This window comes from Phascolarctos cinereus, unplaced genomic scaffold, assembly GCF_003287225.1.
Source record: "Phascolarctos cinereus isolate Bilbo 61053 unplaced genomic scaffold, phaCin_HiC Scaffold_5;HRSCAF=322, whole genome shotgun sequence".
NCBI classification, from domain to species: domain Eukaryota; kingdom Metazoa; phylum Chordata; class Mammalia; order Diprotodontia; family Phascolarctidae; genus Phascolarctos; species Phascolarctos cinereus.
This window is the reverse complement of record NW_027555958.1, coordinates 137,445,734-137,468,571: the sequence shown is the minus strand read 5'-3', so window position 1 is coordinate 137,468,571 and position 22,838 is coordinate 137,445,734. Positions and strand designations below refer to the sequence as shown.

The window sequence follows — 22,838 nt, the reverse complement described above, 5'->3', positions numbered from 1 at the left end:
TAAATTTTTGTGGTTGTTTAACTGTATGAGGGAAGGTTCTATCCTAGGATGTAGATATGAGGAAGTGAGGTTAAAAAAAAAGCATGACTAAATCATTTAGAATATGTATTGGGAGGAGGTGGACTCAAGATAAAGGATTACAGGCAACGCAGCTGAATTCTCTCAACACTCTCCTCCAAACAACTTTAAAATAATGCCTCAAATCAAATTCTGGAGCAGCAGGACCCAAAAAAGGTCAGGGCGCAATATTTTTCCAGCCTAAGAAAATTCAGGAGGTTAGCAGAGAAGTTTATGACACTGGGGTAGACGCTTTTATGGAGCCTACACAAATGGAGGAATTTAACTATTGCCCATAGGCAGTTCCAAGGTGGAAAAGAGTGCTGAGGGTTAGTCACAAGGGAGCAGGAGCCTTGGGCACAGTTCTAAGGCAAAGAAAGTGCTAACACTCATGGCTGCAGGGGACCAGGATCTTCCTGGGTAAAGGGAAGAGTGCAGACCAGAACAGCAGTGATCATACCTCTCCCAAGATCACACCACCTTGGAAGCACCAACCCCCTCCCTCCAAACTAGCTCTGAAAACAGCAGCATGAAAAAAACCTGAAGTTTGGCACAGTGACTCCCCAACCCAGGTGAGCAGAATCCAACTTTAAAATAAAATTCAAAGTCAAGAGATTAACTGGAAAGTGAGCAAACAACAACAACAACAAAAAGAATTTGATCATAAAAAGCTACTATAGTGGTAAGGAAAACCAGTACACAAACTCAGAAGAAGACAATATGAAAATAGCTACAAGCAAAGCCTCAAAGAAAAAATGCTAACTGGACCCATGCCCAACCAGAAGAGTGGTAGGGGAAAAACTGGGAAAAGAAATGAGAGTTATGGGGGAAAAATTATGAAAAGAATAAATAGCCTGGTAAAAGAGGCACAAAAAATTGAAGAAAATGACACTTTAAAAAAGCCAGAATTTCCTTAATGGTAAAAGAGGCAGAAAGTTCACTGAAGAAAAGAACTTCTTAAAAAACAGAATTAGCCAACTGGAAAAAAGAAGTACAAAATCTCACTGAAGAAAATAATTCCTTAAAAATTAGAGTTGGAGCCTTCCCAGTCTGCTCCACAGCCTGTCGGTCTTTCCTAATTGGGCCAGTATTCAACAGGGCGCCAGCATGGGAGTTGCCAACGAGGACCAGAAAGTCCAGCGCAAGGAACCCAAGAGCCAGGACATCCACCTGAGGCTGCTGTGAAGGTCTACTGGTTCCTGGCCTGTAGAACCAACTCAACTTACCACAAGGTTGTAATGAAAAGGCTGTTCATGAGCTGGACCAACTGGCTCCCTTGTCCTCGTCCCAAATGATCAGGAAAATGATGCTGCCTGGCAGAAAAAACAAGATGGCTGCGGTTGTTGGGACTGTGACAGATGATGTGAGTTTCCAGGATGTCCCCAAGCTGAAGGTGTGTGCCCTTCGTGTTATTGGCAATGCCTGGAATCACATCCTCAAGGCTGGTGGGAAGATCCTCACCTTTGACCAGTGGGCCATGAGCTCGCCCAAGGGCCGGGACATTGTCTTGCTGTCTGGTCCCTGGAAGGGCCATGAGATGTACAGGCATTTTGGGAAGGCACTGGGCACTCCCCATAGCCACACCAAACCATATGTCTGATCCCAGGGCCAAAAGTTAAGCATGCCAGGGGCTGCCATGGCAGCCGAGGCTACAAAAACTCACTTCCTTCCTCCTTGTTATACTAAAGATTTTTGAACAAAAAAAAAAAATTAGAGTTGGGCAAGTGGAAGATGATGATTCCATGAGACATCAAGAAACAATAAGACATAGTCAAAAGCATGAAAAAAAATAAAAGAAAATGTGAAATATCTCATAAGAAAATCAAATGATCCAGGAAAATAGATCAAGGAAAGATAATTTAAAAATTATTGGATTACCTAAAAGCCATAATCAAAAAAAAGAGCCTGGACATCAATTTTAAAGAAATATTTTAGAGCTAGAGGACAAAATCAAAATTGAAAGAATCTACCCATCGCCTCATGAAAGAGATCCCAAATAAAAATTTCCAGGAATATTACAGCCAAATTCCAGAAGATATTTCAAAGCAGCAAGAAAGAAAGAATTCAAATATTGTGGAACCAAAGTCATGATCACATAGCAGCTTCCACGTTAAAGGAGGAGAGGACTTGGATTATGATATTATGGAAGGCAAAAGAGCTAGAATTACAACCAAAAATTACCTACCCAACAAAACTGAGTATAATCCTTCAGGGGAAAAAAAAAGTTGACATTTAATGAAACAGAGGACTTTCAAGCATTCCTGATGAAAAGAGTGAATAGGAAATTTGACATTTAAACACAAGACTCAAAAGAAGCATACAAAGTTAAACGTGAAAGAGTAATCATAGAGTCTCAATAAAGACAAACTATTTAAATTCCCATATGGGAAGGTGATCCATATAATTCCTAAGAACTTTATCATTATAAGGTCAGTTAAAAAGAATTTACATAGAGAGAGCATGGATATGAATTGACTATGTTGCAATGATCTCCAAAAAAATAAAAAGGAATAGGAAAGAGGTGTGAACCCTGGGAGAAGAGGGAAGACAGAGGTAGTATGGAGAAAATTTTCTCACATAAAAGATGCACACAAAGAGCTTTTACAGTAGAGGGGAAAAGCATGGCAGGGGTGGGAAGAGGAGCATGGCAGGCAATGGTTGAACCCCATTCTCATTAGAATTGGTTAAAAGAGGTAAGAATTTATGTAAACACTTAAATCATAACTGTGAATGTGAATGGAATGAGCTCACCCATAAAACAGAAGCAGGTAGAAGAATGGATTAAAAACCAGAATCCAACAATATGTTGTCTACAAGAGACGTGTTTGAAACAGAAAGATACAGACAGAGTTAAAATAAAGGGCTGGAGCAGGATAATATGCTTCAGCTGAGCATAAATAAATAAATAAATAAATGCAGGAGTAGCAATTAAGATCTCAGACAAAGCACAAGCAAAAACAGACCTAATTAAAAGGGATAACAAGGGTTAACAACATTTTGTTTAAAAGTACCATAGAAAACAAAGCAATATCAAAATGTTCTACAGCAAGTTTTTTCTGATAAAGACTTCATTTCTAAAATATATATGGAGTATAGAACTGAGTCAAATTTACAAAAATATGAGATATTCCCCAACTGATAAATGGTCAAAGGATATAAACAGGCAATTTTCAGAAGAAGAAATCAAAGCTATCTATAGCTATATTAAAAAAAAATGCTCCAAATCACTATTGCTTAGAGAAAGGCAAATTAAAACATTCTGAGGTGTTTCCTCACACCTATTAGAAATGAACGCTGGAAGGGATGAGGAAAAATAAGGTACCCTAATGAATTGTTGGTAGAATAGCAAATTGGTCCAACCATTCTGGAGAACAACTTGGAACTAGGCACAAAAGGCTATAAAACTGCGCATACTCTTTGACCCAACAATACCACTACTAGGTATGTATTCCAAAGAGATCAAAGAAAAATAAAAAGAAATTATATGTAGAAAAATGTTAATAGCAATTCTTTTTGTGGTGGTAGAGAACTGGAAAGAGAAGGAATGCTCATGAATTGGGGAATGGCTGAACAAGTTGTAGTATCTGACTGTGATGGAGTACTATCATGCTTTGGGAAACGATGATGAGCACGGTTTCGGAAAAAACATGGCAAGACCTATAAGAACTGATGCCAAGTGAAGTGGGAAGAATGCGGAGATCATTGTGCACAATAACAGCAACGTTGTAATAATTATCAACTGTGAAAAACTGGGCTACTCTGATCAATACAGTCATTCAAGACAATTACAAGGGACTCAAGATTCAAAAATGCTATCCATTTCCAGAGAGAGAACTGATGAAGTCTGGGTGCAAACTGAAGTATGTATTTTTTCAATTTCTTTATTTTTCTTGCTTTTTTTTAAAAAATAAGGCTAATATAGAAATACGTTTTGTATCATTTCACATGCAAAACTGATATACTGCGTGCCTTCTCAGTGACTGGGAGAGGTAGCAGGAGGGAAGGGGAGAATTTGGAACTCAAAATTTAAAAAGAAAACAATGTTAAAAATAATTAACTAAAAAAAAGAAAGAAATATGCACTGGCTAATTCATGGGACCTGTAGAATGAGTCCCAATGTCCTTTAATCATCCTATTCTATTAAAAGAACAATTCCAACCACCTGGGAAACACATAGTTGCAAGAGCTGCATGTAGCTCAGGTCTTTAGATAAGCAAATCAGAAACTAAAGGTGAAGATAAACCCTTCTTGGTGGGGAATTATGGATGTGAAATATTGCATGTATTATCACATTTAGTTTGTATACTGACTACTTTTCTTGAACTACTTTTTTCTTGTATTTTTCTTTTCTTTACAAGGATGGTTTTCAGGTAGGGAAGGAGGAGGAATATACTAATTAAATTGACAGTAAAATATTTACATATACATGTATATATAAATAATATTAGCATACTTTTCTGAATCCTCTTATTTCTAAGAAACTGCCTTAAAAATCCTAAATGATCTTAATTTGAATGCAGGCACATCTGGTAAGAAAAATCAGAACTAGTCTGTCTAAGGCTGGCTATGATGAAATTACTATCTTGCTTTCATCACATCTATAATTCATTATTAATATATGATATACAAAAAAGTTTTATGACTGTTTTTCCTTTAAACATACCTCTTTAGGTTGCCCAGGGTCCAGTTGTTCTAAAAGTAATTGTAATTTTCCTTGACTAAATTTATAACTCTGAAAAATATATTAAACACATGAAAAAATTTAATTTATTTAGTATCCTCATAATCAGAGCTTTAAAAGCTAGAATTTCTAGGCATAAAATGAAATGAAGAAAAATAAAATGGGCTATATTTCCAAAGACAGATAACTTGAGAAGTTCATGGAACACTGTTTCATCATGAATATGAATATCATCACTGCATTTTTTAAATTACAGTATGCAGAAAGCTACTAGATCAAGATGTAACCATACCCATACTATTTTTCTCCCAACAAATCTGTGACACAAAAGTGGCAAACACAAACACCTCTTAAGAAAATAGCTAAAATCCAAACATATAAGGTTCTAGGCATTTCTATGGGGTTGTTTGTTATTATAGGTGATAGTGGTGGTGTACATTAATCCCTTCTTTGTCCTTTTATTTCCATTTTCTCTCCCACACTTTGGTAACTAAAATTCCTTAGAGAAAGGATGGTCATCAGAAGACAGGTTTATAGTAGACCACAAGCACTTTAAAAGCAGGGTTCAAATCATGCCTCTGGGGACTAGATGTGTGACCCTAGACAAGTCACTTAACCTCTTTAGGTCTTTCTTCTCATTTGTAAAATGGGGGGGATTAAAGTAGATGGATTCTGAGGGCCTTCCTACCTCTAAATCTATTAACTCAAAAGACTTGGATGTACAAAGATAGAGGATGGGGTGGGGAAAGATGACACTGTACACCTGAGTAATTGGAAGAACTCCCTAGAAAAATAGGAAAGGTTAGAGGAAGGACAGATGAGCGGTAGAGGAGTTCCAATTTGGATATATTGAGGTTTGGGTGCCTGCAAAACACCTGATTAGAGATGCCTAACAAATAGTTGGTAAAAAAGGACTACAGTTCAGAAGGAGATTAGTTTTGCTTATATAAATTGGCAGTCATATGCAGAGAAATAATAAATGGACTCATAAAATTTTCTGAAATCAACAAGGTTGAGAGAATACAGAGAGGAGTTTCTTTTTTTCTTATTAATTTTGTAACATACACTTTCTGCTTCTCTGAGGCTTCACCAGACTGCCAGAAGGGTCCATGGCAAAAACACAGTTAAGAACCCCTGATCGAAAACATCAACAGTGAAGCAATTCAATTTCTTTAGCAGTATGACCACTTGTTGCTCATTCAACAAGAATCTCAGATTTAGATTATTTTCAGTTAAGTTTGTGAATATCATAGATCTAGAACTAGAAAGGCCCTTAGAAGTCATTTAGCTGAATTGTCTCATTTAACAAAGGAGGCAACTGAGGTCCAAAGAATTTAAGTGATTTGCCCAAGGTCCTGCGATTCAAAATTCAGTGCACATTCCACTGCACCAAACTGTCTAAAAATTGATTCTTAGCATCCTTTGCTCCTTTTTCAGTATTTGGCTACTATTACTGCAGAATTAAAAGGGGTTCACATGGAGCTGACAATGATTTTGGATTTTTTTGCCATGGCCAAAGAATCCATCACCAAGTGGCTAATCTACAGATGATGAACCACTTCATGATTATCCAGGCTGGTCTTCACAAAGCAGACATAGCCTGGGTCATAATCAAAGCTTTTCCAACACGACAGAATTTGCCAGGACTTAAATTCTAGCCTTCAAGAATGCAGGGTCAAGTCCACACAATGGTAAAACATTAGAGCAGAACTCTGTGGATATGAGGTCTATACATAAAAATCTAATCAAATAATTATCACTTTCCTCCTCTTAATAAGAACAGATTCAATAACAACTTAACATTCAAATATATAGCTTGAAAAGATTCTGAGGGTAACATGACAAGGAAAATGGCTTCATTAAATAATTAATGTACTTAATTAACACTTGTTCACTTGTCTAAATAGAGTGTCTTGGACTATAAATGCTTAAATGCAGCTTGCTTTGACTAGCAAAGAATAGGGAACCTGCAGCCTCAAGGCCACATGTGGCTTTCTAGGTCCTTGGTTGCAGCCTTTCGACTGATCCAAGTTTTACCAAACAAATCTTCTCATTAAGGGGATTTGTTCCTTGAAGTTTGGATTCAGTCCAAGTGCCTCACTTGAGATAGGGCAGTGGCCCTGGAGTCAGGAGGACCTGAGTTCAAGTCCGGCCTCAGACACATGATACTCATTAGCTGCATGTGACCTCTGGTAAGTCACTTAACCCCAATTGTCTTGGGGAAAAAAAAAGCTTCTCACTGAGCTAAAGAATCAAAATGTTTTCTATTCAGCAATAGTACTATTTAAAAGTTATCCATAAAGAATACTGCGTGTAATCTTTTCCCCAAGGAATCACAGAATCAATTACTTCATTTCAATATGAGATGAGGAATATTCTCATAACCATTAACTTAAATTGTTTCAGGAATATAACTATGTATTCTCCAACTGCAAATATCTATCACACTACCATAATTCATTAGAACAAGGAAGCTCTCAACTTTGGTGCTAGTGCCATCTGAAATCTTTATGATTTGCTTTAAAATTTTATAAACTACTTAAAATATGACAATCTGAAGAAGTGAAGAAACTTTTTTTTTTCTTAACATCATTTATGTAGGAAACAAAGATAAGGAAGGTTTGGGTATAAGCCTGTCCAATCACATAATTACCACTTTCATCTTCTCAATAAGAACAGACTCAAAAACAACTGAACAATCAAATATCTATGTTGAAAAGACAGTGAGGGTCACATGACAATCAAGACAGCATTGTCATTGTCTTCAATCCTATGGAAGCTGCCAATCCTAAAAAAGAATTATACTGTTATATATTGAATAACTATACTTAAATTCACAGAAGAAAAAGACAGAAGCATCGGTAAAGTCAAATTTTTTTATGAGTTAATACCAGAAAATGCATATACTTAAGAGTGCTCACTCCAACCCCCTCAACCCCATCAGCCTCCCTGTACTAAACACACTCACAGGCTTATGCAGCCTAGTCCAAGGTTAAAGACTCTCACTGCTGCAGTGACTTTGCCCCTCTGTGCCCCACCATCCTGCACAGAGTACCAGACAGACACATTCTTTAAGCCCAGTCCATCGGAGAAATCTAGCAGAATGGAAATTTACTACCACCTAACTTCAGGACACAGGTTCCAAAGAAGCATATGAAAAGACTAGTACTGGCCTTGGATTGGCAGGGTCAAAATTCTTAGGCCTGAATGTGGTAGTCAATTTATAAATGTTGAAAAAAGGAGTGTGCCTAAAAGTAACCAAGTAAAAAGTCTAATTAAGATAAGAAATGTGAGAATGTATAACTAACTTACCTACTCTGTATACTGATTACACCTCAAAATTCTTTCAATCAACAGTAAATTATTTTTTTATTTACTAAAACTAGCTCTTGCGTTTGCTCTACTGAAGTGGACTCTACAGGGGAGTACTACCGGAGAAGTGAAAGGAGGAAGAGCTAGCAATCCTGGTTTCATCATACTCTCAGCTTCATTTAATACAAGATTTCTCCAGTCTCAAACAGGGATCTTTCCATTCAACTTCCCTAAACTGTAAGTAATCCTTATTATCGCAGTTATAAATCTAAGATTTTAAAGGTTAAGATTTAAATTCTAGTCTCTGATCTTCTAGTTCCACTCTAGCTAAGTATTAAAGTCTGCCTTAGTTCTGATTTAAATCCCACAGTTGAAGGTTCTGTTGTTTTCAGAGTAGCCAGGAGAATTGGAATTTTTTGGCACCTATAAAACTTAATTATATTTATAATTTCCATTAATCACATTTTTACTCTCTATATGAAGTTCACCGTTTATCTCATGGCATGAATGAAAAACTAAACAACACACCTGATTAAATGAAGAGTCACTGTCAGAGCAATTGTCAGTGCAATAATTACTGCATTTCTCCTTTACGGTTTTCTTCTGTACCTCCTTATTTCGTATCTGATCTTCTTCAAATTTGCTAATTAAAGATTCCACCACAACCATCATGACATTCTTCAGGGAATGCATCATTTCTTTATACCTTTAAAGTTAAGAGTTTCATTACTACTTTTGTTAAAGAGTAAGGCCATTAGTGAAGTGGATCAAATGAAAAACTGTAAACAAGATACTTATTTCAAAGTATTTTTATTTCACTTAATAAAAAATTGTTAAAATGCCCTCAGAAACAAAAATATTGTTTGAAGGAGCCACAGGGATAAAACCTAAATTACTTTGATTTCTCTGAAAATGGAAACTTGGTATTGGCAATAATCGCAGATATATTTTACAATTAGCAAAAAGTCAGAATTGATGTGTAGTCAATCTAGTTTCTTTGGCTTCACAGACAAGAACAGCAAATTTCATAGATTTCTGGCATGGGTGATGCTAAAAGACAATTGAAACTTATTGTAGCTTGCCCTCCTTCCCATTTTCTTTTTCTTTCTGCCCTTTTTCTTTCTTGCTCCTTCCTCTCTATCAACTCTTTTTTTTTTTTAACCTCTCCCCTGGGTCCATCTGCCCTGATTATTATTTATGTTTCCTAGGCATTCACAATCACAGGGTAATAACTGAGCAACATAGTATAATTTGAGTATAACCAAAGCTGTCAATCAAAGGAGTCAAGTAAAGACTAGACAACCATTTGTCAGGAATGCTGTAGAAAGGAGGTTGCAGTGGACAGCCTGCGAGATCCTTTCAATCTCTTAAAGCCTACAGTTAATTAAGATATAAGCTTGGTTTCTCCACTTAGTTGATGAAGACTGTCAAATCATTCATAACTAATGGGATGAAAGGAAGCAAGGAAACCTACACAAATACAGTCATAAAATTTTAGAAGTCTACAGCACCTCAGAGATTACCCAGTTCGACACTTTTATTTTATAGATGAGGAAAATTCCTATTTTAAATAAACATACTGGAAAATTTAATTATATGTACTGCATACATAAGTAGAAGCATGAGGGTGAATTAATGTGCCAAGTGATAAATCAGTACTCTCCAAGCTCTAAAAGCATAGGTCCCCAAAGTCAGTGATACTGACCCCTGGGGGGGGGCGCTGGAACGATCAAGGGGGTGATATTAGCTTCCAGTGACACAAATTTCAAAAAATTGTTACAGGGTGAAAGAAGGTAGATTTCCGGGGGAGTGGTGAGCATTTTTTTAAAGGTGGCAGCAGACCAAACAAGTTTGGGAACATCTGCTCTAAAGGATCAACATCTGTCATACACAAAAAAGGGAAACTCTACCTAAAATGCAGAAAGCCTAAATAAGGTCTAGCTGGCTAAGATGAAACAAAAAAAATTTATGTTGTTTGCCTGAACTGCCTAAGGATTCTCAGGTACCAAGTGACTAAGTACTTCAAAATCTAAGATCATGAATCTGATTAAGATAGAGAGGAAAACTGGGACTACGAGTTCAGGCAAATCTTAAGGAGGGCAAAAAAAGCAACAGTATCTGAAATCCTCAGCAATCTAAAATTTTCTTTTTAGACCTATTATAAACCTTTTTCCACATAAAACCTCTAAAACCTGTGCTTCTAATAAGTAAGAAAATGGCAATCTGCTTCCTTCCTTTTTTCTTTCTTTTCCTTTTCTGAAGGTAGGGTCAGAAACAAAATAGCCCTAAAGAAGTTACTGGGGGAGGGGAAGAGGGTATCACCCTGAATAAATAACAGCTGCCGGAATTAGAATGCATAAACACCCTTTGCAAAGTTAGGACAAAGCTAGTGGGGGAAAAAAAATCCAGAAAAGGAAACAGGATAGGGTCACCATTAAGCACATTTCTCCAAATCCAAGGGACAAAAACTAAGTGAAAAAAAGATAGAACACATACTAAATAAAACCCAAAACAAATGAAAATCATAGCTTTATACAACTTCCCTAATCACTATGTGGGGTAACCCAAGAAAGGAAATTGCAAATAGCTGAATTTTAAGTTCAAAGAGCTATCTGCAAAAAAACTGTAAATATGTTTAATAAGAATATGATTTGTAATTTATAAATGCAAAGTATGTTTACTACAAGTGCTATTACTACAACATTATGCTTGACTAATTTTTTACAAAATTGGAAGAAATTAATGTAGAAAGAAAAATAATGTACAGTTCTTCTTTACATGCTTTCATGTACAGATCACAAAATAAATGACATTCATTAAAAAAGTTACCTGACTCAGCTGAGGTAATTATCATTGCACATACACATTCACACATGGATGAAATAAAATAAAATTAGAATGGCTTATCCACAGCTGAACAATAATGTGCTAACAATACTGAAAATAACTCTGAGGTCTGTCATTTTAGCTATTAAGACAGCATAAAAATCTTAACTGATAAAATGCTTTCATCATTTCATTTAGAATGATACTCTAATATTGCTAGAAATAGAATGCTAGGAAAGCATACCACTTTTTTTCCCCCATGTCCAAAAAAGCTCAGTGGGAAAAAAAAATAAGAAAATTCACATTCTAAAATGTTTATCTCAATATTTTTAATACTTTTACTCCCAATGCAACTACCCTATTACAGGCCCTCTGCACTATTTAATTGGACTATTAAAAGAGCATTTGTAAAGTTAATAATAGCTAATATTTACATAGTGCCTACTACATTACAGGCACTGTGCTAAAGTACTTTGTAAATATCTCATTTAATCCTCCTAGGGTTGCTGTGACACAGGTGCTATTGTTGCTGTTGTTCAGTTGTTCTCACTTGTGAACAACTGTTCGTGACCTCATTTGGGGTTTTCTTAGCAAAGATACTGGAGTGGTTTGCCATTTCCTTCTCAAATTTTTTACAGATGAGGAAACTGAGGAAAACAGGATTAAGTGATTTGCCCAGGGACACTCAGCTAGCAAGTTATCTGAGGCTGGATTTGAACTCAAGTCTTCTAACACCAGGCCCAGCACTCTTTGTAGTGCTCAGGATAAGTTCTTTTCTTTTTTTCTTTTTCTTTTTAAGGTGATTGGGGTTAAGTGACTTGCCCAGGGTCACATAGCTAGTAAGTGTCAAATGTGTGGTCTGAGGCTGGATTTGAACTCAGGTCCAACTGATTCCAGGGCCGGTGCTCTATCCACTTTGCCAGTTAGGATAAGTTCTTGACTTCACTCTACTCCTACCCTCTAGCCCAACTTTTATACTAATGTCATAATAAAATTCATTACTTATAGTCATGGATGTTTAACTGCTCTACTCAAAAATCTCTAGTCAATTAAAACCTACCTGAACTCACTGCTCAAAGATTTTAAAAACTCCCTCCTATAATGCCTTCCCCATCCTAGAGATTCCTGAGAAATGGAGAGATCCTGAACCCTTAGATGTCACCATTTAAACCCTATTCTTTATCCCTTACTGCCTTATACCTTATTCCCATTCCTCTCAACCCAATTTCTGCAATGTCCCACTCTAAAACTACCTATTCCTTCCTCTGTGCTCTCTGGAATACTTACTGCAGAAGACCACAAACCTGCTTTGCTCTTAAATCATTTCCTGTCTCATTCTTTCTATATTCTAGTTCTCAATGAAATCTGGCTCTACCCTAAAGACACAGCCTCCCTGGCTTCTCTTTCCAGCACTAGATGTACCTTCATTCATTCACTGGTTGAAATGGGGGAGTTGTAATAGTCTTTGCTTCCTATTGCTACTTCCAAGTTCTTCCTCTACCATTATTACTCTCTTTTGAGGTTCACTCAAGGAATATCTACACCTCCCCCCAGTCAAAATCATGATAGTGGCTTTCTACCAACCTCCAGATCATTCCCCTTCTTTCCTCAATGAGTTCAGCGATTCATTCACAGTTCTTTTCCCCTCATCAACTCTTGCCCTCATACTAGTAGCCTTCAACACACATACTCATGCTCTCTCAACACCCTACCTCGGAGTTCCTCAGCTTACTCATTTCACATGACATATTGCTCCACATCATGAAAGTCATACCAGAAGATAGTCATACTCTTGATCTTGCTATCACTACAAAATGTACCACTTCCATGTTTGTGAACTTGGCAATCTCCCTATTTGATCACAAGCTATTGTCATTCTACGTCTCACTCAGCCTTGCAATTTCAAATTCTGCTCTTTATCCACACAGCGTGTGAACTCAAATCCCTGGACCTCTCAGTTCTTTTCAGACCATTAACCTTGCACTAGCTCTACTTCCTTCCCCATCTTGACTCTAGATGAAGTAAACTGGTTCAACTTCTCTTCCCACCTTCTGATATCACCAATCTTGCCTCAGCCTTGGGTCACTCCCACTATCTGCTGCATTCACTCCTATACATGTGCTAAATCACAAAATTGTACTATGTGCACTAAAAATGTGTTACATAACCTAAACTGAGCAACAAGGCCATCTTTTTACACCTAATTCAACTCACTATCCCTCTCACCAGAGCAGCTCTTCCAAACCTTTTCATATCTCCTCCCTCCCATGACTCCCTGTTCCCCACACTATCTTGGCTGAGAACCTCCTCTCACACTTTACTGGAAAAGTTGAAGACATTCACCAAGAGCTGTCTCTTCTCTCTTTATATCAGATCACTCAGATGCCTTCCATCACTATCTTTTCCTTCACTGGTCTTTTTTTAGAAATCTGTTTTAATAGCCAAACTCAACTTCTCACCTTGCCATCCCCTTTCCCATCTCAACTGTAAACAAAAGAAAAACAAAACCCATCACAAACATGTATAGTCAGTCAAAACAAATTTTCATATTGGCAAGAAAAATATGGTCTTATTCAGCCTTCTGAGTCCTTCACCTCTCTTTCAGGAGGTGTGTAGAATGTTTCCTCATTAGTCCTCTGGAATCATGTTTGGTCATCATGCTAATAAGAAATCAGCACAATAATATTCTATACCATAACTTGTTCATTCATTCCCTAGTTTAGGGACACCCTCTCAGATTCTGATTCTTTGCCACTTCAAAGAGCTACAAATTTTTATGCATTTTTATAGGATTTTTGTTTTGTCTTGTTTTTTGCTTTTTTGCTTATGACTAATTCCTCCCTTACTCTTCCCTCCTTCAAATTACCCCTCCCCCTCCCCCCTTTTCCTTCTATTTTCTTGTTGAGAAAAATTTATTTCTGCATTCAACTGTGTGTACATATTTTTCTTTTCACCAGTTCGGACAGAAAAAGTAAGGTTCAAGTGTTAGGCTCTCCCCCATTTTTATAGATGTCTGCTTGCACAAACTGATTATGTACAATAATTTTCCCTACTTTTCCTTTCCCTTCTCCTTCCCCTTCCTCCTTTCCACATAATGAATTCCTCTCACCCTTTTTCTTTTTTTTTTAAATCAAGACATGAATTATTCTCCATGACTCCTGATGATGACAGAACTGCAAGGAAAAACATGTATCATCTCCCCCTATTTAAATGTAAGCTGTTTATCCTTGTTTAGGCCTTTATCATCATTTATTTGTGTGTGTGTGTGTGTGTGTGTGTGTGTGTGTGTGTGTGTGTTGTGTGTTTATGTTTCTCTTCACTCCTATGTTTGAACTTCAATGTTTTAACATCTCTCACTATAGTCTTCTCCTCAGAAATGTTGGAAGTCCTCTATTTCATTGAAGGCTCATTTTTGCTGGATAAGGTATTCTTGCCTATAAACTCACATATTTTGTCTTCTGGAATATTGTATTCCAAGTTCTCCACTCCTGTAGGTGGTGGCTGCTACATTATGTGTGATCCTGACTGCACTTGAATTCTTTCTTTCTGCAATATAAAAATACTGCTTGCAATATTTTTTCTATGATCAGAAAACTCTGGATTTTAACTATGATGTTCCTTGTAGATTTCATTTGGTTTCTTTCAGGAGCTGACCAGTGGATTCTTTCTATTTCCACTTCCCCTTCTGGTTCCAAGAGATCTGGTCAGTGTTCTTTTAAGAATTCCTGAAATAGGAAGTCTAGATTTTTTTTTCTTTTTGGCAATGGCATTCAGATAACCCAGTGATTCTTAATTATTTTTCTCCTTGATCTGTTTTCTGTTAGGTTTTTTCCCCCCTACTATGAGATGCCTTATACTTTCTTCTATTTTTTCAGCCTTTTGACTTTCTTTCATTGGCATCTTTTTGATCCTTCTAATTTTCAGGGAGTTTGTGTTTTGAACCTCTTGTGCCAAGCTGTTAATTCCCTTTCCAAATCTTTCTTCCATAATTCTTATTTCATTTCCAATTTCTCCTCAAGTATTCTCATTTTGTTTATGTGTGTGTGTGTGTGTGTGTGTGTGTCTCTATTCTCTATTCATCTCTTCCAGGAATTATAGTTTAATTTTTGACCAGGCTGTATTTTGCCTATAGACGTTTTGGAATCATTGTCTTCTGGGTTTGTGTCTTGAGCTTCCCTGACACCATAATAGCTCCTTACAATCAGCTTCTTTTTCTGTTTGTTCATTTATCCAGCCTACTTCCTGACTTCAGAGTTGAGGCTAGGCTGGGCTGGGCTGCACTTCTGAGAGGGAAAGTCTGGGCAGGTAGCGATGCTTCTTTTGGGGGGTATTGAGTGTTGTATTTTTCCAGGATTTCAGAGGCAGGCTAAGGACCTGCAAGCTTTCTGTGCTTCCAAAGTGGTATGATGAAGGGCAAAGTCTTATTCCTGGGCTGACCCTACCCTGGTGTGAACTCTGCAAGTTTCCTGGCCTGTACTTGGGTGTGAGCAACAGTAGACTGCTGCAGGATGAAGTCCATATCAGCCAGCTGGAAAGCTCTGTTGGTTCGGAGTGACAGAACTACAAACTCCTCTTTAGTCTAGTATGCGATTCCTACCCTGGTTATTCTTCTGAAGGCTGAGCCGGAGACACCCTGCTCTCCACCTGGGCTCTGAGACACATCACTGCTGCTGCTTTTGAACTTCCTCATTTCTTGCTATTCTGCTCAGGGCCTCTCTACCTGGGAACACCACCCTCATGGGCAAGTCCTCCTCTTAGTCTGCCTTGGGTCTTAAAAACTGGCAGCAGGTTACAAAGTTGCCAGTTTGAATCTATCACCAACAGAGCTTTAAAAAAATTAACTCCCACTTTCCCCATCCATGCCCAAATAACACTCATCATTTATACTATTTTGGCACAGAATTATGTTATGTGTATTATTTTTTCTCCATTTGTACATAAATCTCATCTGCACAAAATAGGGTCACTGCATTCCTTATAAGCTCTCAGGATCATGTTAAGTATACCTTAGGCACTCAAAAGTACTTGTTGAATTGTAGACTCGAATCCATATTAGGGTCTGGTGGAACATCTAAATGGTAGCAATGCACTTCAACGACTACCTTTTGCAAACTAAAATGCGGACACAGTCTTATAAAGGAGATTATTTTCTCAAAGTCTGAAACAAAGAAAAGAAAATCTATAGGCCAACAAAATTGCTATCAACTATAAAACAGACACAGAAAGTCAGTAGTTATACTGCTATCTTTAATAATTAAATAAGAAATGTTCAATCTTTGTTGGAATTGCCATTGATATAGTTGAAAATGGATGACCAGTTCTTTCTATTTGAAGAATATTCACTGATTCATAGCTAAATACCTTGGTTGTCTACATTTACTGAAACCAGAAGTGAAATTGAATGTGATTATGTTAGCAAATGACACCTGTGAAAACAAATGTCTTTAAAACATTAACTTAAGCATACTCACTCTTTAGATTCCTGGGTTACTTTAGTAACATGTTGAACAAGAGTATCATAGCCAGATCCTTCACCTTGATTCTGATCTGAGGTACATTTTTCCATTTCTTCCTCAATCATAGCCCCCAGAGTACTGTATATATATTGTCTAAGATATTTCACAAATTCATAGCTGAAACAAAAATTAAAAACAGCTCAGTCACATGCCTTATTTTAAAAAGTCATCATTTTAAAGTTATAGAGGGTTCAGTTTTATATTACTTAAGGATTCTAGTCCTTGTACTACACACCATCTGCGGTGGTATATAAAAAGCTGGCTTCAGAGCCAGTAAAATCTGGGTTCAAGTTCTGACTCTCTGTGTGACCCAGAACAAGTCATTTAACCTTTCGATATCCCCCAGCAATTCTCTATGATCATAAAATTGCATAAAAAGTGCTAACTTGCATCAGTGAGGGTATTTTCTCATCCAGAGTTCCCTATAATAATGAAAACAGAGGTTTAGTCTTCATTACCTCACGATGCTAAGCAATAGAGTACATTTATACGGCGCTTTTTGGTTATAAAGCTCTTTCACATACATTATCTCATTTGACATTAGCAGAATATTGAGGAATTTAAAATTTTTCCCCTAAATCATCTTACAGAGATGACCCTTTAAAGATAAAGAATTGAAAGGAGGTAATTTCAGAAACCAGAAAATGTTTTTGGAGCTTTTTCATATTATTAGTCTATCCTATGTTAAATCTGTACTAGCTGAGAAATAATTTATTCAGTGTTTTCACGATTTTCAAACTGATAAAAACAAAAGGAATGGAAAAGTTAAAACATTAAGAAACATGAGAAATAAAGAACATAAGAAAAGGTTAAGATTAGAAAATCAATGAATACAGTGAAATGAAAAGATTTCTACACATAATTTAAAGTACTGGGGGTTTTTTTTCCAGCACTGGTGGTGGACAGAGACTTGCTTTATTTTTTGTTGTGTTGTTGTTGTTGTTTTAAACAGTGTAGGGAAATCTCAAAGTGGAAAATCGCTCTAGCAAGGCAGACCAAGAAGTCTCATCACTTTGGTTTTAGAGTTGCCAGGGTACTGACAGGTTAAGTGATTTGTCCTGGGGTGGGGGACCCGTGGCCTTGAGACCACATATGGCCCTCCAGGTCCTCAAGTGCAGCCTTTTGACTGTGAAGCTGTACTTGAGGACCTAGAGGGCCATATGTGGCCTTCAGGGCACAAGTCCCCCACCCCTGGACTAGTCCATAGTCACACAACTAGTATGAGACTAATGCAGAATTTGAAACCATGTCTTCCCAACTTCAAGACTAGCCCTCTAACCACTGCACTACATGGTTTTTCATCATATGAGATATGCATAAGAAAAGGCCAATTCCAATGGTACATGTTCTGTCTAGGGCACTTCTCATGAAGGGCTGAGCCTGTGCCCTGGCTACTTGGGCAAGACATATAATTGAGAACCAAAGAGACCTTAAACATTATAGACATATTAGTCTGAATTAGTGAGATTTTAACTGTAATTTTTTTCTGATAATTCATTTTCTAAAATAAAGGAAACATTAATATTGTTTATTATTAGAAATTGACAACTGAAAAATAGATTCACACAATATTTTCATGTCATCTATGCGATTTGGTGCAAGTCATTTAATTTCTCTGCAATTCAAATGACATCAAAAGTCTTCATACCCCACTCTCTGACCCTTCAGCTCTGGGAGCAAGAAGATAGAAACCTTCCTTTCCTTTCTTTGCTTAGAAAAGCACAGAGTAAGGCCTGTGACTTCCCATTTGCCACAGGCACTAATATTTTCCTAGTACCCCAGGTTTAACATGATGTTATCTTTAACTTCTCCCTCTTCTTTGTCCCTCATATTCAATCATCAATTATTGCAGATTTTTGCTTCATAGTGCATCTTCAATTCATCATTTAGGTTAGCATAATGTTTAAAAAAGAAGTGGACTGGGTGTCAGAAGACCTGCATTTCATTTTCTTTAGTTACAAGGCAAGGGAATTGGATTAAAGCCAATTCTAGCTCTAAATTCTGGATTCAATACATTCTGATTTTCTATGAACACTGCCACCCTGGCCCAAAATCTTCTCTCTTAAAGTCTCTCCATTTTTTCTTTCCACCTTCCAGTGCTTTCTGTATTTTGCTGCTAGATTAATCCTTCTAAACATGGAGACCTTTAACTCTGGAAGGATCTCTTGTGATTCTAAAGTCCACTTTCTTTAACCTGACATTCAAAAGTCCTACCATAAACTGACCCCATTTGATACATTCAGCATGGATCATTTGCTTCAGAATCCCTAGTTCCATATCTGGTCCAAACCCTTTAGATTTTCATGATTTTGCAATAATTTAAAGTACCTTTATTCATTCGGTAAGAAATGTTTAATGAGCACCTAATTTGTACGTGAATCTGTACTGGGCACTATGCAGAAGCAGGTAAAATAAGATATGCATAATTAACTACAATACAAGGGAGAAGGTGAACATGAAAAAAAAAGAGTGGTAAACTGCTATAAGAATTTCAGGGGATATGGAAATCAGTAAGGGCTTAATGGAGGTGGAATATGACCTGGGCCTTGAGCAGGAACAGAACAAGTGGAGCTCACTTTAGTAAAGGGAGAGGTATAGAAAGTCAAACAATTCACTTTAGCAAGACTTTTACCATACAAAGTCCCAAGTGTTCTGCCTGTAATCCAGTCCAATACAAGAGAAAATGTTACCACCTACCTTTAAATCTAAAATGCATGGTAAACCATACTAAAATGTTAGTTTTAAATAAAATAGTTCAATTGAACCATTTTAGAACTTATGGATAAGTAACAAATGAGTTGCAATATATAAGATGCTTTCTTTAGTTGCATTTTTAAAAATCTAAAATAAATTTCAGTTTTTTACAAAGAAAAAAGTCTTAGATCTGGAAGGAAATTTCCCAATTCCACATCATTTCCAACAACTCCATTACTTTACAGGTGAGGCAACTGAGGCCAACTGAAATCAAATCATTTGCCAAAGATCACACAGCAAATGGCAAAATCAGCATTAAAATAAAGGTCCCCTAATTCCAAACCCCATACTCTCCCACTGTACCACAGTATTTTTCCCTGGGTCTTCATATCTCTCTTACCATCTATATGATTTCGCTCATGCTGTTCTCCATATTTGGAAGCTCCTTTCCCCTCTACCACCATTTTGTCAAAAGAGGTCTTACAGATTGAGCTATAAGCTTGACTCAAGTTCTCCCGAAACTTTTCAAAACCTCAGCCTACAAAGAACTGCTCCAAACATTAATTCCTATTGTACTTGAGTTCCTATAAAACAACCCAGAACTTAATAATATGGATTGGGTTATCTATTCTCTGGGTACTTGAAGCAGCTAGATGTTTATTTCAGCATCTCAAAGGCAAAAATTAAAATAAAAAAAATCTACTTCCCTTGGTTCTTCAAAATACCTAGAATAGGTATTGCAGGTGCTTAAAAATCCTTAACAACTGCTTGCCTATCTGATCATGATATTTAGTTTTCTAATTTCTCAAAAGCCTGATAAATATTCATTATATATGAAGAATTATAAAAATGCTTGGATAAATCTACAAAACAGAAAGGTTTAAAAGTTCAAGAAAAAAAGATTAAATAAGTAGTACATAGAAAAAAGTAGACAGACCATAAGAAATGAATTATGTACAAGTATCAGAAAAATGTATATGGGTAAAGACATGTCATAATGAGTAGAACACAGGATTAGGATTTAAGATTAACTAATTAAGATTAACTACTTGAGTGAGCTTGAGCAAGTCACTTAATTGTTCTGGGCCTCAGTTTCTTCATTTGTAAAAAGAAGTTAACAAAATGATTAAATTACCTTTAAACTGAAAAATGCTATTCCAAGATCAATGTGGATTATTCTGATTCAGAAATCTAAGCCTTATTCTTAGAGGAAAAACAAAGAAATTACAAGGCATTGTTTTAATATTATAAAAATAAATATTCTAACACACTAATTCTTATTTTAAAAAAAATACTTTTCTGTCAAGAGAATTTAACTTCCAGGACATAATTCCATAAGTAATATAACTAACATATTCATGAGCTAAGACCTATGGCTTTTAAATGCCTATACTGGAAGTGGGAGAATGGCAAGCAACTCACAGATGAGATTTGGAAGATATCTAAAATCAATTCCATATCAATCCCAACTTCTTCATTTTACAGATGAGGCAATTAAGGCCTAATGAAGTCAAGTCACTTTCCCAAAGTCACACATCAACTGGAAAAGCCAGGATTAAAATGTAGGTACCTTAATTCTAAAGCCAACGCTTTTTCACTGTACCAGTCTCCTCTGTTTTTGAAGACACCTATATAGACAGCCCATATGTTTCTTCCAGGACCCTATATCAATAATAACCACCTTTATTCTGAAAGTTTGTTATTTTTAACTTATATCCACCCTTCTATAATACAAATATCTTTTTTGTTTTCATTCTTGTTGAAGTCACTCTTCACTGGAATCTTCTTAAACTGAACACATTAATCAAGTTGTACAGCTCAAAATGTGTGAGGGAGCATGGAAATTATTATGTTAGAAAACTGTGTTAAAGCTGTGACGGCCCTTTTGAAAACGCCATCGGTGAATCGTAGACTATTTTAGTTATATAATGTTATAATATCTTGTAACAAGTACTCTGATTCAAAGCTGTATGTGGAAAGTCTTTAAGATTCTTTTCAGCTCTAGATCTAATTACACTCATTTATATGTACTACACTGTTTATTATACATCCAATTGAGTTTGTAGATTATTTTCTCATTTTTAAAACAATACTATGACCCTAACTCACCTTAACCTATGTTCCTTCCAGGCCTCCCATACTTCTATATACTTCATTTTCTATAGTATTTTTTTTCCACAAGTATAACATGCAATTACCCAATCATATTTACTTTTTTCAAACTATTTACCCAAAATGGTAAATTGCAATGTTTCCAAAGAATATTAAATGCATTTTGTCATAACCTTTTTCAAAGCATTCTTAGAACTTTAGTGAACAATTGGTCACTTATATGGAATACTGCCGGAATACTACTCTAATGGGTCTGCCAGTGAAAAGCCCCATGTGAAAATGAGGCCTAGTGAACAATTATAGCCCATTCTCTTGCTTTTTGGTGCACTATTCATAATGGTCAACCTTCTTTATGCTTGCTTAGAAAAATATTACTAAGAACTAGTGACATATCCACAGGCGGTATTTACTAACTGATGAAGTGAACCCAATTTTTTTTTCTATTACTTTCCTTCTAAGATTTTACCTAAGTTACTTATCACGGAAATATTTTCTAAAATGTTATGGTTCTGAAAATTTTTATATGTACATGAATTTATAGAATAGATAAGTACAGAATGATGTATTAAACAATAATCTGAATAGCAAATTTAGTACTAAATTCACATTTTCAATCTAAGAAAAGGGAACTATTTTACTATAACACTATATCTTTTCTAAGCATAAGATAGGAAGGTTATCACTTTTAAAGATATTAGATGTGCAAAACAATGTTTCTCACAGTTGTTTATGTAGAAAACATGTAAATAGCAAAGAGGTTGCATGGTATGGTAGATGCCAGCTATGGAGTTAGGTGGCAAAGAGGAAAGACAGGATGAATCTGGATGTCCTGAGTCCAACTACTGCCAATTATATACACCTAGTGTCTGTGTGACACAAGTCCCTTTCATTGCCCCAGGCAACCGACTAATTCTATTACTTGCAGAACGAAATTCCTCTACCAATGAAATCACAGGTAAGGACCCCTCCCCCAAAAAAATCATTAGCACAGAACCACTAGAAGATACTGATGGTTAAAGGCATGTAAAATTTTCATACTGTACATCAGAGATGCCAAACATGCCACCTGCAATACCCTTGAGCGCTGCCTAAATCAGATAAATCTGTAATTGGGAAATATTTAATAAATTAAATAAAAATGCAAGAAAACATAAATCTAAAAAACTAAAACTAAATTTTTTAACTAAATCAATATTTTATCATTGTAGGCTCCATTACAGGGTGTCAGAGACCCCTCCTCTCATCCAAAGTCTTTAGGCTACACTCTGAGAAGGCAGTAGATAGAGCTCTGGGTCTGAAATCAGAAGACCTCAGCTCAAATCCATCCTCAGCAACTTACTAGACTGTGACCCCAGGCACAATTTCCTCAAATGTAAAATGAGGATAATAAAAACATCTACCTTGAAGGCTTGTTGTGAAGATCAAATGAGATAATACCTTAAAAAGCACTTAGCACAGTACCTAATACAGAGTAGATACTATACAAATACTTATTCCCTTCCCCTACATAGATAGAGGAAAGTACCCTTCTGAATTCCAGAACCTTTAAATTTACTTGCAAGTTTGAGTTACCTTTTTAGTGCTGAATCTGACAGCCATTTAATATTGAAATAATGCAGTTACTTAACGAACTATGCCCT

At 36.4% G+C, this 22,838-nt stretch overlaps 1 protein-coding gene and 1 pseudogene across 4 annotated transcripts in view; one reads left to right on the top strand and one right to left on the bottom strand.

Annotated features, from left to right (window-relative positions):
• TBC1D32 (TBC1 domain family member 32) overlaps positions 1-22,838 on the bottom strand; it is a 237,185-nt gene that overhangs the window by 212,498 nt on the left and 1,849 nt on the right. For 3 of the 4 annotated variants that reach the window (XR_013486958.1, XM_020986958.2, XM_078155175.1), the window contains exons 3-5: positions 16,348-16,509; positions 8,579-8,756; positions 4,721-4,789 (exon numbers count right to left, since the gene is read on the bottom strand). The exons of the other annotated variant lie outside the window; for it this stretch is intronic. Coding sequence is in view for 2 of the 3 variants with exons in the window: in XM_020986958.2 (XP_020842617.1) it covers positions 4,721-4,789; positions 8,579-8,756; positions 16,348-16,509 (409 nt within the window). In the remaining variant the exon portion in view is untranslated. The remainder of the gene's footprint in view (positions 1-4,720; positions 4,790-8,578; positions 8,757-16,347; positions 16,510-22,838) is intronic. 4 annotated transcript variants of the gene reach the window in all.
• On the top strand, positions 1,165-1,743 carry LOC110208799 (large ribosomal subunit protein eL18 pseudogene; annotated as a pseudogene).